Source organism: Myotis davidii, unplaced genomic scaffold (assembly GCF_000327345.1).
Source record: "Myotis davidii unplaced genomic scaffold, ASM32734v1 scaffold217, whole genome shotgun sequence".
In the NCBI taxonomy this organism is placed as follows: domain Eukaryota; kingdom Metazoa; phylum Chordata; class Mammalia; order Chiroptera; family Vespertilionidae; genus Myotis; species Myotis davidii.
The window spans coordinates 8,188,935-8,210,144 of NW_006290034.1; the positions used below are offsets into that span (position 1 = coordinate 8,188,935).

The following is a 21,210-nucleotide window of genomic DNA, read 5'->3' on the forward strand; positions in this document are numbered from 1 at the left end:
ATAATAATAATAATAATAATAATAATAATAATGTATTTGTAATCGCCCTTGAGGGAGGGTTTTCTGCCCCAGGACAATCTTGTCTTGGCTGCTCCTGATAAGCATGACCTCTGGGGAGTCTAACTATTATCTCTCCCTCAAGTATTTGCAAATTTTTAATTAATAATATCTTGTATTTGCGTACTCATCTGGCTTTTTAAACTTCTCATTTAGACCTCACAGAAAGTGTTCATTTCCCTTAAAGATGAACCAACAGACGGGAGAGGCCATTCTGACTGTTAGAGAGAAAGGCGCGGCGAAGAAGCAGCACCTGGACTCGGGCTCCATCGCCATCCCCGGCTCTTCCCTCCCCGATTCTCTGCTGACCCGTCTGCTGCCAGCACGGCCTTCCTCGGCCTCTGTTGACGGTACACGTGGACCAGAGTGACGCAGCTGTGGGGTGAAGGGAGGGGAGCAGGGGCAAAAGCAGGCCGTGCTGGCATCTGGAGGGCCTGACCCGTCACCACTGCCCTGGCGGTGTGGCCACACGACCCGCTGCCGCTCCTGAACGGTGAGCTGAGGGCGCTGCCTGGGATCTCTGAGGACACACGCAACCCTAAGGTTTCTGAGGGTGACTGTCTGAAAAGCAAGTGCTTCTCGCCAAAGCCAGCTCTCGGCTCTGCCCTGGCCCTGTCCCCCGTCATGGCCAACAAACTCCAAGCTCCGGGTGTGGTCTGGCCATTACCTGAGAATCGGATACCGAGTGGTCAGGCCCTGCCTTAGGGGACCCGTCACCCCCATCTCTGCCAGCTGCATGGTATCACCTGGACCTTCGTCTCACAGGTTGGGAGGTCTCAGTCCTCAATGACGGGGAGCAGCTCCCAGCCTCCTGTGTATTTCTCCAGCTGCCACACCTCGGACGCCAATAATGGATCTATCGGAAGGGCGGAGTGGTTTTACTAAAGGGAGGAGAAGACACGGGCAATCGCCTTGCAAGTAAAGGCACACACATATCCCACCAGCCGCCACTGCATCTCCAAGACGGAGTGTGCTCCTCCACTCTTCTGGCAAGTCCACCCCCTCCGATGCCGTTCCCACCTCCGGGGCTCCCCTCACAGCCCCCAGCAGTCACAGCTGCTGCGGTTCTCCTCCTCCTCAAGAGCGGGTTCCCTCCGGCGCCTGTCCCCGACATGTGTCTCTCCAAACCTTGGGAGGAAGGAACTTTCAGGCGGTGGCTGGCCGGTCCTCAGGCCAACAGGCCCGGGGCCAGGTGCCCGGGGGCCATGGCTCCCCACCCTGAGGGGGTGGCCCACCTCGTGGGCACAGTGTGTCCCTGGCAGGCAGAACCAGGACAGGCTGCACACACGGGGAGCCCGGCCAGACAGTGCTCTCAGCCCTGCTGCCCAGCTCCCCTGCGGCCACCAGGTGCCGACTTGCTGTACAGCATCCAGCCTCACCCCGGCCTTGGGGAGGGGCCTTCCGCTCAGGCCCGGCCCTCCTGAGGGCTGCCCTCCGGCCGGGGCTGTGGCACCCATCTGCGTGCCTGCTCCAGGCGTAAACCCCACGCAGCACAAGCTGCAGAGCTGAGCGTCCTCATGACAAGGCGCAGAGGGGAACCCCCAGACGGCATACTCCAGCCCGGCTCAGGTCTGACGCATCAGTCTCTCCCACCTGCCCCTGCTTTTCTCCGCCTCCGCGTGCAGGGCCCGTCTCAGAGTCCAGGATAAACTGCCGGAACCAGGGCTTGGACAAGACAGAAGTTTCTCTCTGAGGAAACAGTGCAAACACAGGCAGTCCAGGTGGGTGATCTGCCCTCCTTAGCACGCAGTTCACAAAGGAGGCCTTGCCCAGGGCTGGGAGCACTGACCTGTCCTGAGGCCTGGCTGCCTCGGGCTCTTCCCAGCTCCTCCCAGCAGCCTGTTGGCATCTTCCTCCCATGGCCCTGGGTGGGGGCCAGGTGGGGGCACAGGGCCCCAGATCACGCGGGCCCAGCCCCTCGCAGCGCGCCCCTCTAGCTCTCTCGGCTCAGTGTCTGGCCTCCCTGGGGCAGCCTTCCTGTGTCCAGAGAAGGCGACAGAGAACAGGGCGCAGTCCCAGCAGCTGCGAGCACAAGCCCTCCTGTCCTGTCCCCGTCCCCCAGCCAGCACCCTCCCCAGCAGCCAGGGGGGACCCTCAGGCACTGGCTCCCACGCCCAGGCACGTGCCTCCTCCCTGCGGTGGCGGACACTGTCCTGACTCGTGTTGGGCCAGAGGTCGTGGGAGCACTGGGCACCACGGACCACTCCCCACCCCAGCACACAGTTCATTATAAACGGACCCCTCTTCCCCAGCACTCACTCTTAAGTCAGCGGAGGAGTGCCCCAGAGAAGCAATTCACTCACAGGTAATAGTGACTTCAGACGCTGAGCGCTGAGCGCAGGGGTTGCTGTGGTTACACGCACAGACCTGAAGCCAAGCTAACTTTTACATCTAAGGTCTGCCCCTTCCTAGCGCCAGGGTGTGAGCAAATTATGTAACCCCTCTGAGCCTCAGTTCCTTCATTTAAAAATAGGACTAATAATGGGTAACCTACTTCAGAGTCTTCACAAAGAACTGCTACATAAAAAATGCTTAAAACAGTGCCCACCACAAAGCACTCAACTAATGCTGGCTACTGTCACCCTCGTAGAAGCCTTGGGATTTAAATGAAGGAGAATGACAAGTGACCCTGTGGAAATACACTCTAATGGCGCCTCCCACACATGGAGTTACGTGAGTGACGAACCTTGGCAGGTCCTGCTCCCCGTTCCCACTGCCCACGACTGTCCATGCAGATGAGCCACCTGCTCTCTCCTCTTCCCTCTGCCCCGCCCTCCGATGTTCGCAGTGGGATATTATTCCCTCATTTTCTCCACCTTGAGACGTCACTAGCTCAGTTTAACCTCTTATCTGACCACAGCCTTCTATCCTCCAGTCCGTTCAACTATCCAGGCCGTCAACATCAAAACACCCCGTCCATCCAAGTAATATTCCCCTTACGCACCTCCTCTTCCTCTCACGTCCCTCTGGGGCTACGCTTCACCGTGGCCTATGGTTCAACACACCTTTGCTTTCGGCCAACACTCTAAACGCCTCTGACTTCGTGTTATGCACCAGCCTAGCACAATCCCAGCCCTGATCTTTCTGCCACCCTGTGGCCTGCCCTCAGCCGGCTGAGCAGTTACAGAAAATAAAGAGCAACAACCAACATCTGTTAACGCCCAACTATACTAGTGTATCGGGCACTTTTCCAAGTGCTTCACACGTAATAACTTAAGGTCCTTCCTCCAACGATTCTGAGAAAAGGATGATTCCTCTCACTGTGCCGGTGAGCCTCAGTGACACCAAGCAACATGTACAAGGTCACAGTCAGTGCGGCTTCTTGGGCCACCCCGTGGCCTCAATTATTGATCTATTTTACTTCCTAAATCTCTCAAAACTCTATTTTCTCCATGGCCAGGTAGCCAGTTAGGGCTCACCTGGATTCCTCACGAGCCTAAAACTGCCGCTCCACTTCCAATCTTCTCGACAGCCCATCTTCACAGTTAAAACGACCTCGAAAAGGCAATTCTGATGTCAACCCCCCAGCCCCACTGTGTTTAATATTCTGCAGGGGCTCCTGCTGCCCCAGTGTAAGCCCCAACCCCTTCCCCATGGTTTGCAAGAAACTCTGCTTGAAAAGTACCTCCTCAGCTCTACCACTTACAGTTTTCCTACTTCAACTTCACCGCCATTCCAGCCACCTGGGCTTCTCAGGCCCTGAAATACAAACACATTCTCTCTGTCAGGCTTCTTTTCACTCTGCCTGGACCAGTTTTATCTTTTATTCGTGGAAGAGATCACCTCCCTGACTAACAAAGCGTGGGGGTCCTGTGTGTTCCTACTACATGCTGAGCTACTGTCCGTCACACATGCACCATTCTCACAAGGAGTCTAAAACACCCGTGAGGGCAGGGACTGTATTTCACCTTGTTCACTCCTGTATCTCCAGTGCCTACACGCAGTGTAAATATTTTTAAGGAATTTAAATGATTCTAAACTCAATGAGGAAGAAAAAAAGAAATTCATTTGAAAACGTTTTCAATTTTCTAATTTAATAGAAATAACCAAAACAATGTGGCTTTCAAACAAGGCTTTAAACTAATCTAATACAACTTCTACAACACATTCCAGAGCATTATAACAAGAAATATTTACAGGCAGCTAATGTATTAAATAACCATGAAAAGAAAATCTCGCTTTTATTACACACCAGCAAAAAACACAGGAACGGAACAACTAGAAACTGCAACCTTGTTTTAAAAAATTAAATATGATTATTTAGAGAATACAATACCACAGAAACAGCACTTTTTCTTTAAGAATCATATTGAAGGGTAGTTAACTATGTGCAAAAATAATAGTAGTTGTGGTAGTCGTAGTAATAAAATGAGGGGAGCACACCAGTTGAAATACTGGAAGCCAGGAACCAGGAAGGCTGTGAATTTAACCCTTTCGTGTGTCAGTATTTCTACATAGAAAGTTAACAGGCTTTCAGATTGCACAAATCTTTTTTTTATACGTTTATATACATCTTTCACTGTGATTTAAAACATAGTAAATGCCTACATTTTTCAGACCAGGAGCAGACATGCATTTCATTAAGACTGAAATTTAGGCCACACTTGAAAGGGAATATTGCAGTGGCACTTAGAAAATTATTTCTGTGCCTTCACACATACAAATTTGGTGAGTTTAAAAGAACAGCACTTTTCATTTTAAAGATCACTTGCTAGAAAAGGGCTCAACTTAATTTGTACATTTTGTAGTTTGATTATAACAAATATATCCAATGGATTTATTTTTGAGGATAATTTTGTTTCTCCGATACAATAAAAAATATATATAAAAGACCACAAAGGCAAACACAAGGAACTAAGACTGAAGAAATGCTACACATGCATTTTGACCAAGTAAAAGAAACAGTTATATCCCAGAGTAACATGTTGAAATCTGAAATGTCTATGTAAACTGAGGCATATAAATTTTTTTCTTAAAAAAGTACCTTCAATTTTTTTACTCAAACACCTACCTTTAAAAAAATATGCAACTTTCCCCAATTTTTAAAATAAAATGCCACAATATATTGTCATTAGCTCCAGCATACATTTACTTTTCTTAATTTTTAAAAGATAGACGGGGTGATATGCATACAAACTTCCCTATAAAGTCACCATCCAGGAGGGTTATGGCGTGCTGAGGCAGCAGGCGGAAGTAAAGCAGTGTTATTGCTTTATCGGGGAGGAGATGACTGAGGAGAATGTCTGGGTCCAATGCGTGATCGAACTGTGATGCACCTTGAAAACCGTGGCCCGCCTTCAGCAGATTACTAATCCAGATGGTGAGTGAAGAACCCCATTGTTTCAATTAGGAGAGATGGGGTAGGTTTTATAAAGCTACTCACTGATCTAATGCTGATTATGCAAATAAGCAGTGCTAACAAGAAGTGAGATTTTCATACTTCATTTGTTATGTGTGAGTGGAAGTAGGTAAAGGACTAAAAAGGTAAAGGGTGCCTGGCCAGTGTGGCTCAGTGGATTGCACATCAACTCATGAGCCAAGAGGTCACCAATTCCTGCCCAGGTTGCAGGCTCGATCCCCAGTAGGGGGCGTGCAAGAGGCAGCCAATAGATTATTCTCTCTCATCATTGGTAGTTCTCTCTCCTTCCCTCTCCCTTCTTTCCTTTCTTTCTACAAAATCAATAAAAACTTTTTTTTTTTAAGGTAAAGGGAGAGGGAGCCACAGCATCTACTCCCATTTTGGATACTGAGAGACTGTTTAGTAACATATGGTAGGCCATAATCCAAGGGCATAGTCAGAAGACCTAAATCTTTTAACTTATTAACACTAATCACTAATAATTAATTACATGGCAGGATACCTGCTGAGGTAATTGATAAATCTACAAATTGCACACTATAAACCTTTTGCTTCTATTTAAAAACATTGTTTCTTTGGATTAATGAAAAATTTTAAAAACTGTTACAACAAAAAGTGAGAATTAACTGACTTTAAATTTTATTTAAAATTCCCTTATATAAGAAACAGAGTCAGAAAGTACCTTGTTGATTCCAAAATGGATTAATTTCAACAATGGCTCCAATGCCTAATCACTTCTCTGCGGCCATGATTTGATATTTCTATACAGAGCATGACCTACAATCTAACGATTTGGAACACACACATGCTTCACCTTATAAAGCAATTCCTTCAATGAATCAGCTCAGCTCAGTGTTAAAATACACAAACGTAGGCCAGCGGAATAGACCAAGGGACACTTTATTCTTGGTGTTCTCATAGCAGATAGGAACTGAAATGTGGCAAAAACTCTGCAAACCTTTAAGGAAACATTAACATCTCCAAATCTAAAATACTGCCTTTCAAGGAAGAATACAAATGTGAGAGTATAAAAACAAACAGAAGCTGATATACAATGTTTGTCTTTTTAAAACATAATAGGAAATCATGTAAGATTTCTGAATATCAAGTTAATACTTTTGAACAGTTATATCAGTGCACAGATCAGCTTAGAAACAGTGATCAATGTGCAAAAAAAAAGCTTTAAATGAAATCTAAAGTGAACAACTTCATTTAATGGTGGTTTATGGACAGCTATTAATTAATGGTACTTCCTCAGCAGTATGAATTATCTTGTTAACAGAAATGGAGCCTATTAAATGTTGACAATAAAGTGGCTTTTTAAGAACCAAAGAACCAATCTTAAAATAAAACAAAGGGGATAAACCCCATCTAACATGGTAATATCTTTAAGAGAACACATTATCTTTTAAGGCCCCAAGTATTGAGAAATAAATATTTACTTAAAAATTTTGTTTATTCTGCCATTGATAGAAAGAAAGTATTTATGACTTTCTATCTAGTAATAGTGAAAGAGGGCAAAAAAACATTAGACAAAATGAAGCTATACGGCTAACTCTCCAGTTTTCAAAAATGTGCCCTTAGGTATGTCTCCTGATAATGAAATCACAAATATTATAGGAAAGAGGGGAATAAGCACAGATAAAAGCATTTTTTAAACAATATTCTCCCTCTTATCCGAAAACTCTTCTTTAAAATTTGAGCAAGATGAGTTTGAAATATGTTTTTTAAGTTTACAACAAAACTGACAGAGAAGCCAAAAGGAAGTTAGAGAATGAAATAAGTCAATAGCAATGACAAAATCAATACCATTAGAAGGCTTGAATCATATTCATGTTTACCCCCACCACTTGTTAAGAAAAGAACAACCCAAAGGAGTTTGCATAATAATTTCTTTAAAGCACTTTATTTTATTCAATATGCACTAAAAAATATTTACCTCTTAGACAATTATGTCAAATAATTTTTCTGAGTAACCTGTCTGAACTGCTTCAGCTGGATTTTTTAAAAGGCAAACGATTTGCCACAAATCTGATATCTGAAAATATCTAATGGAGAGTCTTCTATTTTGGTCACTTTGTATTCTAATGTGTCCATACAAAAGTAGGACTAAAATTTTTAATCCAACAAAAGAGAAGCCTGTATACAGTCTAGACACACATCTTGGACATGAGCATCACAAATGAAGAGAAGAAAAGTGAGACAGAGCCACGGTGGTGTGTCTGCCTCGGTGCTGAAATCAGGATTAAAGGTGGGTTACTCCAGGAACCATTCAAGTGGGGATTGGCTCATTTTCAGGATTTACTTACAAGTCTCTTCTCTGTCCTTTAGGCCCCAGTCCATGCAATGTCCCACTTGGTGGACAGATGAGTAATCTAACCCCACCGGGTTTATTTCAATATTTTGATATTTTAATAATAAGCTGCTTCTGAAGATTTTCTGAGAAGTCTGTTCTCTATTAAAATAAGATAGAACCTCAAAATATGAATGTGAACATTAGAAATAGACAGCATATATTACAAATCCATTCTTGATAGGAACATTAGTAAGAATACACATTAGCTTAAAAAACGGGCTCAGCAAATGTTGCCGATCTGCCAGAAGTTTTAGTTCACTATTTACAGATAAGACAAAGTGAGACACAGTAAATGTTACACATTTGGTAGCTGACAGATTACCGTTTGCCAATAGTGGTCTATCGGAAACTGACATGAAGGAAGACGGGTCAGAGCCAGCTATCCCCTCCTCAATCCAATCTAAATACACAAAAACTAGGCCAATATTCAACATCCTGCCTTGCATGGGAATAACTAGGAGCCGATGATTTGGTTGAGAGATGCAATTTGTGGACGTGTTTTCTGGGAATGATTACTATAATTACATGATCTACTGAAAAGTTACCATATTTATTTCAGTAGACCATTAAAGTTGATTAAATAATGATCAATGGTCATGTTCCCTAGACTCCAAGTATGAACAAAACAAAACTGTTGAGTTCTTTAAACCAATATAAAAACTAAGGCCCAACAGCTTCAAAATGAGAAAAAATGTAAGTGTATGATTCAATGCACATCTGTATTGACATCAAAAATGTCAACTTTAACTAGAAAACAAGCCAGTGTGTATGTGTGGAGGGAGAGGCATCAGAATTGTTTAATAGCTGTACGCTGTGGTCCACAGAGACAATTTATCAAGTGACATGACCCGCAAGTATTTATTTACTTATACATCCAGCATCCTGCACCAGTCAATACCACAATCAACATCTGCCGATTCTAACAGTCAAAACTCTTCAGTAACAGAAATCTTCAAAGTATTTCACTTTTATTTTTACTTTTAATGGTGCAGAGTTGTCTCCCCTTCTTGACAAGAATGTGGTTTCTGTCCATTGTTTCAATCTAATACTGTGTAAAAGCTATCAGTTTCTTCAAGGAGGTGCCCCCACTGTAGGCAGAATTTTCCAGCAACACTTAAAAGTGTTTTCGCTCTCTTTTTAAACAATTGGTTTAAGTTCGTGTCTTTTTACTTTATATGTATTGGTCTGTCGTCTGACTTTAGGCGTTTTCTGCGGGGTTGTATAAAGTCTTCATCAGAGTCCTCAGTTACCTCACCATCATCCTCTTCCTGCTCAAACTCTGGCAAAGGTGCGAAGGTCCTGTCTGAGTAGATCTCTGTGAGTTTATCTTCAAAGTACAACGCAACTGCTTTCCCTGCCTGAGCTACTTCAGAATCAGCCTGCAAGCAAAAGATAGGATATTCACCTATTGGTAATGCATATTCCTTCACCAAGTGTGCATGGTCTGAAAAGCTTACCTTCAAATTAATCTCTTGTGTTTCTGCATAAACTTGAACAACTCTCATCATCTAAAAAGGATACCAGAGTCAAAAAAAAAAGGGAAATTATAAATCCTTTCTAAAATTATAAAACTGCACAGGACTGGCGACAAGAGTCAGCCATACTAGGGGTGTCAGATTATAAGTGCGATGACCAGATTATAAGTGCTTCCTAAAGTTTTACAGAACATGGAACCACTTTCTTTACAAAGTTCTAAGAGTGAAGCTACCGTGAAACCTCAATAATCGTCTCAAATTCTGAATTACTGGGGTTAACCTAAATAGAAATTGGTCAGAATATATCAATCTATTTAAGAGAAACATATCTGTAAGATGAATAATGTAAGAAATGTTGCTTTTAAAAATCTGCCAAACTTTCAACAAACCACTTAATCAGAATGCCATCTATATGACAATTAGTTAATCATAAATTATTTAACTATTACTAAAGCAGAAAAAAATGGGCCTTCTTCCTGGCAAATGCTAGCTATAGTTCATGAAAGCACATTTATTTAAAATAACCTAAGTGCATTAGAAAACAAGACAAAAGCTTGGGACTGTATTAATTTTACTTTGATAGAAGTTTTACTGTTCTCTGTGGCATACTGCTATTGAGGTGACTAGACTTTTCACCTAGTAAGAACTTTTTAAAATTTTTTACAGTCATCTAGATGCTTCCAGAAGCAGCTATGAGTAAATTTTAAATGATTCAACGTGATTTATTTTAATAATAGTCACATGGCACCCAATTTTTACCAGTAATTAAGATGAGACTTTAGTAATAAAGTAATCCTTTTTAAAGATTTTATGAATTCTCATCCAATTCCATTTTCTCCTGTAATAATGAAAAATTTCCTTAACAATAGGCAACTTGACTTTTCCCAAAGATAACCAAAATTATTTCCTTAAGGGAGGGGTGCGTGTGTGTGTGTGTGTGTATCACATTTCTTTACAAGATATGGATAACAAATCCTTATCCTCATAAAAATACAAAGCCGAAGTTAATGAAAGTCACATTGTTGAGATCCAAAAACTCAACATTATATGCTCTGGGCTACTGTTCAAAACGAGCCACCAGAGAGTTGTTACTGATTTTAAGGTCCTACATTTATATGGTCAATAATAAAATCAAAGGACACTGTTACAAATGGCTTTCTTCAATGTACTCAATGTACCCAAAATTTAGGCTTTTATAATAGTTTCCCACAAAACATACTTAACTAGAGACTACTTTCTATACTTAACTCCTCAACTTGTTCAGGAAGGGATATTTAATAACATTCCTGATTTATTATGTTTAAGTATATACTTCAAACCATACACAGTAAACTTTCTTTTTTGGAGCTGTAGATGACAATTTTACTCTTGACAGAATTGAAGCAGAAAAAGAAATTTTAAATCAAATTAGGAAAATCACTTGGCAGGAAAAGCAAAATCCAAACAATAAAACCAACAAACAAATAAAAACGAATAATCCCAGACGACAGTTTGGAAGCTAACATACTTCATTAAACCTTTCACAGTTCTTGAAGATCAAACGGACGTCGGCCACAAAGTCATCTGGGACTTGGTAGTGTTGGGAATGTTTTTTCTGCAGCTTCTTTTTCACGGTCGATAAATCCATTGGTTTCTTTATAATTTTATAGTAGTTTGGTATCTAAAAGAGCAAATAAATACAGCTAGATAAGGATTCTCCCAAATGCCAAACTGTTTTTAATTTGAAAATCCATAGCATCTTAATTTTAGGGGGAAAATGTATTGACTAATGAGCCAGCTACTTGAAAATTTTGGGTATAGTGCATGTACTGTTTATCTTTGGCCCCAATTTTATCATGAAAATCAGATCATGTTCAGAATATGTGGCTGTATCCATGTTATGAAGGCCCCTAAGTTCTATCTTTAAGAAGTAAATTTGGAAAGAAAGCAAATAGCAAGGATAACCAGTCACTAATGTAAAGATACAGGTAGCTCATCAGAATTTTATGATTCCTGAAGAGGTTATTTTTAAATAGGAAAGGGAAAATAGTTACAAAAGGTATTATTATTATTAGAACATGGTATCTTTTAGAGGACTTAACTTTTTATCACAAAGTACTGTGGACATAGCAACAGAGGAAGAAAGATTGGAATACCCCCCCCCCAAAAGAAAATAATGTTTAGCCACTTAGTGATCATGCTGGGAAGTTCTGGCCCCAACTCTTGGCCAAAAATGTGTATCCTCGGGAAATAACTAAACATAGAGAAGCTTTTTCAATAGTTCATGAAAAATAATTTGAAAGTCACTTTCTCATGAACTTAAAGACAAGACAGACCTGCTAATATCAGATGATTACTATTTGCACAAAACATATTCCTTGTGTCTAGACCAGTGGTTCTCAACCTTCCTAATGCCGCGACCCTTTAATACAGTTCCTCATGTTGTGGTGACCCCAACCATAAAATTATTTTCATTGCTACTTCATAACTGTAATTTTGCTACTGTTATGAATCGTAATGTAAATATCTGATATGCAGGATGTATTTTCATTGTTACAAATTGAACATAATGAAAGCATAGTGATTAATCACAAAAACAATATGTAATTATATATGTGTTTTCCGATGGTCTTAGGCGACCCTTGTGAAAGGGTCGTTCGACCCCCAAAGGAGTGGCGACCCACAGGTTGAGAACTGCTGGTCTAGACCTTCTGTGCTGTAAAATTCATTTCTGAAGCTATTCAGTACACAAATCTATTCAATACTGTACAGCACATCTGGTATTCAGTAACATCTTAATTCAACAAATGCTGGCTAACAAATGAAAGACGTATAGCGTAGTCTCAGACCTTTATGATGCACTAAGCACCTCTTATTTTCCTTTTGCTCTGGGACTTCGGAGGCAATATTTATTCCTTACTAAAGTCCCCTTTAAGTTAAAGAATATTGACTTGCAAAATTTTCCCAATCTTTTCTTAATCTTGACTTTTCATAAAAGAGGGCTTATAAAGGCAGAGCCAGTATAAAAGATTAAATTTTACACGTTTATTCAAATACATAGTTTTCTCCCCGACCTACAGAACCTAGAATCGTAGAACTAGAATCTTAGAAATAATTTAGTCCAATACTCCCACTGCACAGTTTAAAGAGTAAAGGCAAGAATATATGTAAGGCCGAAATTGGTTTGGCTCAGTGGATAGAGCGTCGGCCTGCAGACTGAAAGGTCCCAGGTTCGATTCTGGTCAAGGGCATGTACCTGAGTTGCGGGCACATCCCCAGTAGGAGATGTGCAGGAGGCAGCTAATCGATGTTTCTCTCTCATAATTCTCTATCTCTCTCCCTTCCTCTCTGTAAAAAATCAATAAAATATATTTTAAAAAAAAGAATAATATATGTAAGTTTCCCAGTTATAAGGATGGCTAATGGCAGAACTGAGAGAAGTTGTCTTCTGACTCCTAGGTTCAAGATTATTTCCATTATACCTATTACCCCTTACCTTAAAGGGAACAGAGGACATGGAAATTAAATTCACTACATTTCCATCAGAGCAACAAAATCTTTAAAAACAAACTCCAATTTTAACTAGTGGACCTCATATCCACTTGGCCCTACTAAAATTTCTGATTAATAAGAAATATTTAAAGTGCTACTAGGTATGATGCTAAAACATTTACACAGGTTACCAAAGACTATATATCCCTTAAAAGAACCCAATGAGGGAAGAAATAGTATTAGAAAAGAAAACTTGAGCCTTGGAGAGGTTGAGGAGAGTCTTCAAGAAGCTGGAGTTTTAACAGAGTCTTCACCAGGGTGGTACTAAGGAAAACTCACCGAAGCAGGAACTGGCTCCTGGAATTCAATACTTAACTCATGACAATAGAGGTAAAGCAGAAGACGTTCACATTTCTGGCCCAAAACAAAACAAAAAGATAAGAAAACCCTTAAGTTTTTTTGCCTAATAAGATCTTCTTGAGAATAAGAAGTTTATCATTATAAAGTACTAGAGGTCCAGTGCACAAGATTCGTGCACTCGGGGAGGTCCCTCAGCCCGGCCTGCGCCCTCTCGCCGTCGGGAGCCCTCGCAGGTAGCGGGCCTAAACCATAATCCTTAGTGTGAGGTGGAGGCGGGAGAGGCTGTGAGCCAGGCTTCTGGGCTTCTGGCTGAGCGGCACTCCTCCTGTGGGAGTGCACTGACCACCAGGGGACAGCTCCTGTATTGAGCGTCTGCCCCCTGGTGGTCAGTGTGCATCATGTCATACTGACCGGTCATTCAGCCGTTCATTTGCACATTACCCGTTTATTATATAGTATTACTACTACTAGCTCTCCAACTAAACTTACACCCAAAGAAAACCGCTTCGTTTCCCGTTTAGTTTTGAAACTATCTTCTGTTCTACTTTAAATGCACTTATCAAAGACAGAGTGCTTTTTGTTCTTATCTGATAACGGTAATTTATCTACTATTAATGCAACTATTTATACACATGGAAGGAGTCAGAAAAGTAACATAGAGCATTTTGTACAATAATTTATAGATTACCTAGTAACCTATAAATTATTGCTGTTGCTACTCCTGTTGTAACCCCTGTGACAGGCCAGACATATTTTTAATTCCTTTCTTGAAATTATTCCACTCAGGTTCAAAATTAAATAAAAACTATCTGTATCTTCTCAACCCAACTCTAGAATATTTTTAAAAAATCAGAAATAAACTGAAATGCATTTTACCTTTAGTTTTCATTTGCTTAAATTTCTTTTAAGTTTGTACATTCTAAACACATACCTTCTCTTCATAGATAGTGGAGGGGGGATTTTGTGGAGTATATACATCCGATTAGAGCCAAACATAATTAACCACAGAACTATGTGAAAGGTATTTTTCTATGAAGATCAGACTATGGACTACATGAGCAGAAATCCGACTGAAGTGAGGAAGAGGATTTTGATTCCATTTTTAATACAATGAGAAGCCGTTCAAGGATGTTAAGCAAGGGAGTGATAGCCCTGTTCACATTTTTTAAAAGAATGTTATGAACAGTACAGAAAATGGACTGTAAGGGGGCAGGAGTAGAATCGGGGAGTCCAGTGAAGAGATTATTACAGTAGTGCAGACGACAGGCTATGATGGCTATCTCATAAAGTAATCATTAGGGGAAGTAAGAACATAATATTATAAAGTCACTCCTGATTCTTTTATTTCTCTCAGATTTCTGGCTTGAGCAACAAAGATAATGGTAATACACTGGGGGAGAAGTACAGTTTTTATGTTGTTATTTGCTTATTTATTGCTTTTGCTTTTTGAAGAAGAGAATTAAAAATGAACATTTTGTTTGAGGCATGTTCAGTATGAGAAAACTGGATATAAGAGTCTAAAGCTGAGGGCTAGAGATAAAGATTTCAGAAGTCATCAATATATCATCAGATGGAAAGATAAAAAAATGAAAGTGTATCAGGTTACATGTATATCACACTTAAAAAATGTAGAGCCAGAAAACTACAGAATCCCTAATAATACACCAACTGATTTCACACTTACCCTTTGGTCCACAGGGCTTAATCCCTGTGCAGTTTTCCCCTTCTTACTATGTTGCAAATTGTCGCAATCATATTCAACTTCTGGTTTCCCAATATCTCTGCAAAATGTGCATATCCAGTCCCCACTAAAGAGGAAAACAGACAATTAGTCCATATAATGACAACAAAACCCACTCTAGGGAAGCTAATTCCCTAGAGGTTAAGACTCTAGAGGTTGTTTGTTTTCTCTCGTTTCTATTTTTTTTTTCATAAAGTGAAATTGTATGATAAAACTTTCCCCAAATTTTCCCAGTCATTCTTCAATTGATTACCTTCTGGAAAGCAATATAAAACCAGTACCTTGGCATTCAATAGGTCTTCTCATAGTACAAAGCTGATGAGCAGTATGTAGCGTAAGACCAATTCTCAGACACCAGTAATCACAATGATCTCGTATTAACAAACAAGAAAAGAGTACAGGACATGGAATTCCTCAGGTGTCCTGTACTGTTTTGGCATGTATTAAACATGCCAAAAATAAAACTACTATTTGTTCATAGCCAGTCAAAAGCCTAGACTCACATGCATACACACACGCATACACACACACACACACACACACACACACACACACACACACCCTTACAAATACAAGCACATGCACATATACACCTTAGCTTTCAAATCTGCTCAGTCTATCAAACCATAAACTCCAATGAGTCATGCATGTTCCCTCTCCTCATCCCTTACACACATAGGTAAAGTCTACATCTCGAGACTATACTACTGTGTGCCAACAGCTTCCTTTCCCCCCAAAGCCTCTGCCTTTGAGAGAAGGCATTCAGTGGCAAAATTCTAATGTTCGAGCAGATGTTACTATTCAAAGACAAGAAAAATATGAAAAGCCTTCATTTCAAGGCCAAAATGCCAATACTTTTCTCTTCTAAAAGAGTAAAGAAAAAGAAGGCCCTTATGGCATCTCTGGCAAATGACTATGCCTCCTAAGACTTAGGTAAGAATACAATTCTTCAGAAAAATATTCTAACAGTTTTTATATCCACCAGTGTTCTAAGCCAAAAGGTTGAATTTTTCACATTCAACTAAAATCACTGTTTCTCAGAAATCTGAGAGGAAATGTGTTATGTACAGACAGGGAAGGTGAGTTTCCCCAAGAACACCGGTTTACTTTCCTTTAAAAGAAACCCAGGGTAAGGGCTGGGGAAGAGGAAAGACAGAAAGAAGTATGACTCAACTTATGATCTCTGAAATCAACTGAAGTTGAAACTGTGTGAACATAAAATGTTAAAGAAGAAAAAGAGCTCTTCTAAAACCAACTACCACTTGTAGATGTAGACAATCCCTAAAAATCTGTGAGCAGCCTAAAGTAATAAAGTTAATTAGCTCCCTACAGAGTTATAGCTAGGCTACTTTGTAACCCGCCCAGCACATCTATTCCATTGCATTATCCGGCCTCTCAGCTTGCCTTGGGTGCTCAATGACAGCTGTTTTATTTTGGAAACTAGATTTAGCCAACATGGGGTTCAAGGACAATGCTCTTTATTTTATCCCTAAATTATTTACTTTTAAATAAGTAATTCAGTAATTGTCTATTCAAAGTTAATGACTAAAAGACATTTCACCTAGATCCAAAGAAAAGCCTGAGAAGTCTGCACACAGTGATTCAGGCAGGCAGAACCAATTAACTACTTCCAGTGGTCAAGAGAAAGCTGTTTCTAAAAAAATTCACAACACTGAAGGTGTTTTTACAAGGATTTTTTTCTTTAAAATGTCTTCTGAGAGCTTTCAGACATTAAGTTTGGGTAAAATTTAATATAGTTGTCATAAAACTAAATAGCATTCAGAAATAAAATAATAATTGTAGAACCTATTAAAATTTATGGCAATAGCCCGGCTGGTTTGGCTCAGTGAATTGAGCATCGTCCCATGCACCAAGAGGTCACTGGTTCGATCCCCAGTCAGGGCACATGCCTGGGATGCAGGCTCAATCCCCAGTAGGGGGCGTCAGGAGGTAGCTGATTGATGTTTCTCTCTCCCTCTCAAATTAAAACATATATATTTTTTTAAATGATGCCAATAGATTTTAAAAATTAACTTGAAGAGGAAATCTGCCCTTGCCCCTTATAATTAAGAGTTTTATCTAATTTGTTTACATTAAATATAAACTGAAGGCCAGGAAATAATCTACACTTTATCATTAATGCGGCAGCACTTACATCTTGGACAGTTTATTGTTCAACTATTAGTTTCTCTAGAAGGTAACACCAAAGGAACAGGCCCGTTTTACTATATATGCAATGGTTAAGAAGGCCCCCTGCCCTAACTTTCTGGTGGGTTGGTTGGTTTGTTTGTTTATAAAAGTAAACATTATCAAAAAATCAATTATTTCACTGGTACCTTGGAAAGCTAAGAAGTGTTGGAACATGACAAGTTAGATGAAAGACCTTTGGACATTTTTCACAGCACAAGAGATCCCCTCCATTTTGGCAGACAGCACACCAATCTTCATTTGGGTCATCATCTTTGCTGTTGCCATCTCCTCCCATCCTTGCCGACCTGTGCATGAGGCTTCGAATTGAAGACTTTCCATTAACAAGGCTGCTGAGCCCTGACTGTTTGCAGCTCTCATTCGTATCTGTAGGCTCAGTTTTCACATGGTTTTCCACTCCTGGTAATGCATCCAACTCACTCTCTAGATGCAGGTTGGTTGAGAGAGGTGGTGTCAAACTACTCTCAGGACTGCTCAACTAAAACAAAACAAGGACAACCTCTTGAAGAATCATTTAATCCATTGTTGTTAGGTGTGTGTGTGTGTAACCTTATGTTAACATGTATACAGATATACTGACCTAACTTAAAATTACTTTGGAAATCAGTGACATAAAGGAATGAAATTAACCCCAAATTTATTTAGGCATGTTAATTTGTGATTTTAGGGAGCAGTCTCCGAAATATTGGTTCACTCAGATAGTAAGGAAATTAATTTAACAGCTAAGCACACTGACTGGGAAGTGAGCATAGGGTTCTACTTTTCCTAAAGAGAGTTGACATTGGTGTGTTATTTTTCACTCAAGAATCTACTGCATAGCTTTTGAGGAGCATTCTTCTGCCCACTTATTCTACAAATGTAGGAAGATCATGACAATATAAAAAAGAATCTTTTAACCTGTTTTGGAGGTACTTTCCAGATTAAGTTCTGGATGAAGAGGTGATACTGCTCCAAACCCATGGCTAAATGTGCTACTCTCTAAACCTACATACAGTGCATTCAATATATAGCTCGAGCTAAAATTTCTATGTGCCAACCACACAGAAGCCCAGGCAGGAAGAAAAAAACCAAGATAGAAATTTCTAAACAAAGAGACTTGTGCCTTCTTTTATCCTATATTATACATTCTATAAAGTGTCCCATCTGGGAACTCTAAAATGGGTAATAATTCATAAGCTAAAGGCAATCTTCCCCCATCACAAAACTCTTTGATTGTTAACTTCTTTCATGTCAGCAGCCTTAATTCTGAATGTACAGGTCCAGGCAAATAGCCAAGGGTCATTTGTGGCCTGAGATGATTAAAAAATTCAGAATAAGATAGAATCTGACTTAAAATCATGGCAAAAAATAGGACCAATTAAAAATAAAAAGATAATTTTAAATGAATCTTTAGTATGATTCTTTTCTGATTAGTTACAGCTAACATTTCGAGACACTGAGTTAGAAAAAGAGATAATTGGCTAGTACCGGCATAGAAATGCAAGCGTAAGTACATGTTCACGGCAGCACTGTTCAGTCTAGCACACGCGGAGAGGGAAGGGTCCCGGCAGACCCCAGTGGGCTTTACCATGCAGGCACTCCTCCTGCCATCCTCTGTCTTCTCTTGCTTCACGGCTCCTGAAAAGCTACATATTTCGTCTTCAGTCCCAGGTTCTTGCTTGACCTTCACTTGATCAGACTTGAAACTAAGACTTGTCTTCTCAGCAGTTCTTCCTGATGACCCACAGCTAATAAAAAAACAAGAAAGGCCACATATGTTTGACTGTGTGGTGTGTATAAAAATAATGTTCATTAATGTGAAAGCAACAGACAATTTATTAATTTTAAGATAAGATACTTCATAATGTTGTTTAAGAGGAGTGTGGTATAAACTTAGCTTCCAATTCTTAAAAATGTAAATCAAACTTTCAGAAGATCTTAAAAACACATGTTATGTTCTGAGGCACTTACACTACACCAGGTAAGAAGTCTAGTAAACAATCATTTTCCCTTCTCGCTATAAAAGTAGTTTTAACTCTTCTCTACCCCCAAACATCTGAAGAAAATAACATCAACAGTGGTTCATGAAGCCTTCTCAAAGGAATTGCTAGTTTAGTTTTTATGGGCAGGGAATTGGGAAAGAGGATAACAAATAGTAAACAACCTAGAATGTCCTTATTTGAAATCAATGTAATGACACAAGACTAATCAGTTATATCTAGAACACAAAGCAAAACCACTGGCAAGAGATGTAAATAACTGGTAAGACTGTATTACTTCTAAGAATGAACACCTTTTTTTTTCACTCAATTTATTCTTTTCTTCTAAAAGTACTGATTATTAAAGTATAATTAAAAAGTCAAGCAAGTGTTTGAAAGGACCAATCTTCAAACTGCATGTGCACTCATGCATACAAAAGAATGCTATAACGTAAATATTTCTTGCATTATATTATACTAAATTATTTAAACTAAAGAGTAAAAGTCAACATTATTGTATTTTATCTGAAAAGACACTCTCCCACCACCCCCATTTTCTTAGTTCTGTCCACCAAAAAGGCATAAAAAACAATAATTCAGTAGAAATGAGTATCCCTAGTTCCTAGAAGACTGTCTCCAAGCACCATTTCTCACTAACGTGACCAGATTTCTTAGAGAAATGGCTGATTCCAGTTCTGAAGCAGGTAATGTACAAGATGAACTTGGACAATCATTTTATAACAACAAACAAGGAAGCCTTCAGAGGATGCTGGGGTTATACCCCCCAAAAAGGGGGGGGGGACTTTAAAAAACTCTGACAGGCCAAAGATAAAAAACTTTAAGCATCAATAAAATAACATCTACAATGGTTTGGATCATATAAAATATATTTAAGTATATGAGTTCATAAAGTTAAAAATAATAAAACCACTGGTCACTGTTGAAGGGTGCTGGGAAATCAACTCAATAGGTAAATAGAGAGAACAAATCTATTCACTCAGCTTTTCCCATAACCAAATAGTTGATGGCAGAAAGTGTCTCTTTACAGAATTGTTTAATAAACAAAGAAGGAATAATACAATAATTCAAATGCATCATTTTTCAACCAGTAAAAAAAAAAGTTAGGCAATGATCATTAATGATCGCTTTCACAAAACAAACAAAACCCGACCAGACATTATGTGGCCCTTATGGGAATACACAGCACCACTACCCTTTCCCCCAAATCAAACCTGAATCCAATCAAACCTCCTGATCTAAATACAATATAGAGAAAAAACAGCAGGCAGTGTATTTAAATGACAAAATGGATGGAATGCTATAGGAAAAACAATACACCTCCTCACATACATTGATTCTGACTTCAACATATATATTGGTGGCAATGTAAAGGTATTTTAAAAGCTATTTATGGGGAAATCTGAACATTTAACTGTATCTCTAGTAATATTAAAGAATTATCCATTACATTTTTTCTAGGTGTGATAATAGTTCTGTGGTTATAAAATTTTTAAATACTTAAATTTTAAGTGATATATTCTGAAATAGTCACAAGTAAATAGGATATCTGAGATTTGTTTCAAAATAATCCAGACCAAGAGGGAATGAACAGAGAATTAAGATTGGCCATAACTTGGTGATTATTGAAGCTAGATTGTAAGTATGTAAGAGTTCACTGTAATATTCATTTCTTAAAGTATATATTTGAAATAATTCTTAATAAAAAATTGTACCTATTAATAATGTAATACTCACCTGCCTCTGCTGCCAGTACTAGACGTACTAGGGGGTCTCACAGGAGTGTGAGAATTGGATAAACCTGCAAATAAGTCAAAATGAATATTAATGCAGGTATGAATATTCAGAATTCTACCTACTAGTTACAGATTCCAACATGATCATAATACAAGTTAGCTGCCCTGGCCAGATAGCTCAGTTGGTTAGAGCATTGACTGATAAACCAAGTTTGTGGGTATGATAAGTAGGACAACAAATCAATTTCTCCCTCTGTTCCTCCCTCCCTTCCTCTATCTAAAATCAACACATAATTTTTTTTTAATTTCCTGAAAATCAGACCCAGGCTTAGCCCTGAAGTCAGGTATGGCATTTGTAATCATTGGCAGACCTCAACCAGTTTCTCTCAGATGAGCACCATCCCCAAAGCCTCACAGCAACACGATCCGATCAATGAAAACTGACCAAGAGAAAGCTATTTGCCGTCTTTC

General features: G+C 39.7%; 1 protein-coding gene across 1 annotated transcript in view; it reads right to left on the minus strand.

Moving 5' to 3' along the window:
- Nucleotides 1–8,547: 8,547 nt before the first annotated feature.
- TRIM33 (tripartite motif containing 33) overlaps nt 8,548–21,210 on the minus strand; it is a 42,829-nt gene continuing 30,166 nt past the window's right edge. Inside the window, exons 12-19 of the mRNA XM_015563533.1 lie at nt 20,741–20,804; nt 18,595–18,754; nt 17,156–17,505; nt 14,763–14,886; nt 13,058–13,132; nt 10,755–10,907; nt 9,230–9,280; nt 8,548–9,151 (exon numbers count right to left, since the gene is read on the minus strand). Of these exons, the coding sequence (XP_015419019.1) occupies nt 8,939–9,151; nt 9,230–9,280; nt 10,755–10,907; nt 13,058–13,132; nt 14,763–14,886; nt 17,156–17,505; nt 18,595–18,754; nt 20,741–20,804 (1,190 nt within the window). The 3' untranslated portion in view covers nt 8,548–8,938. The remainder of the gene's footprint in view (nt 9,152–9,229; nt 9,281–10,754; nt 10,908–13,057; nt 13,133–14,762; nt 14,887–17,155; nt 17,506–18,594; nt 18,755–20,740; nt 20,805–21,210) is intronic.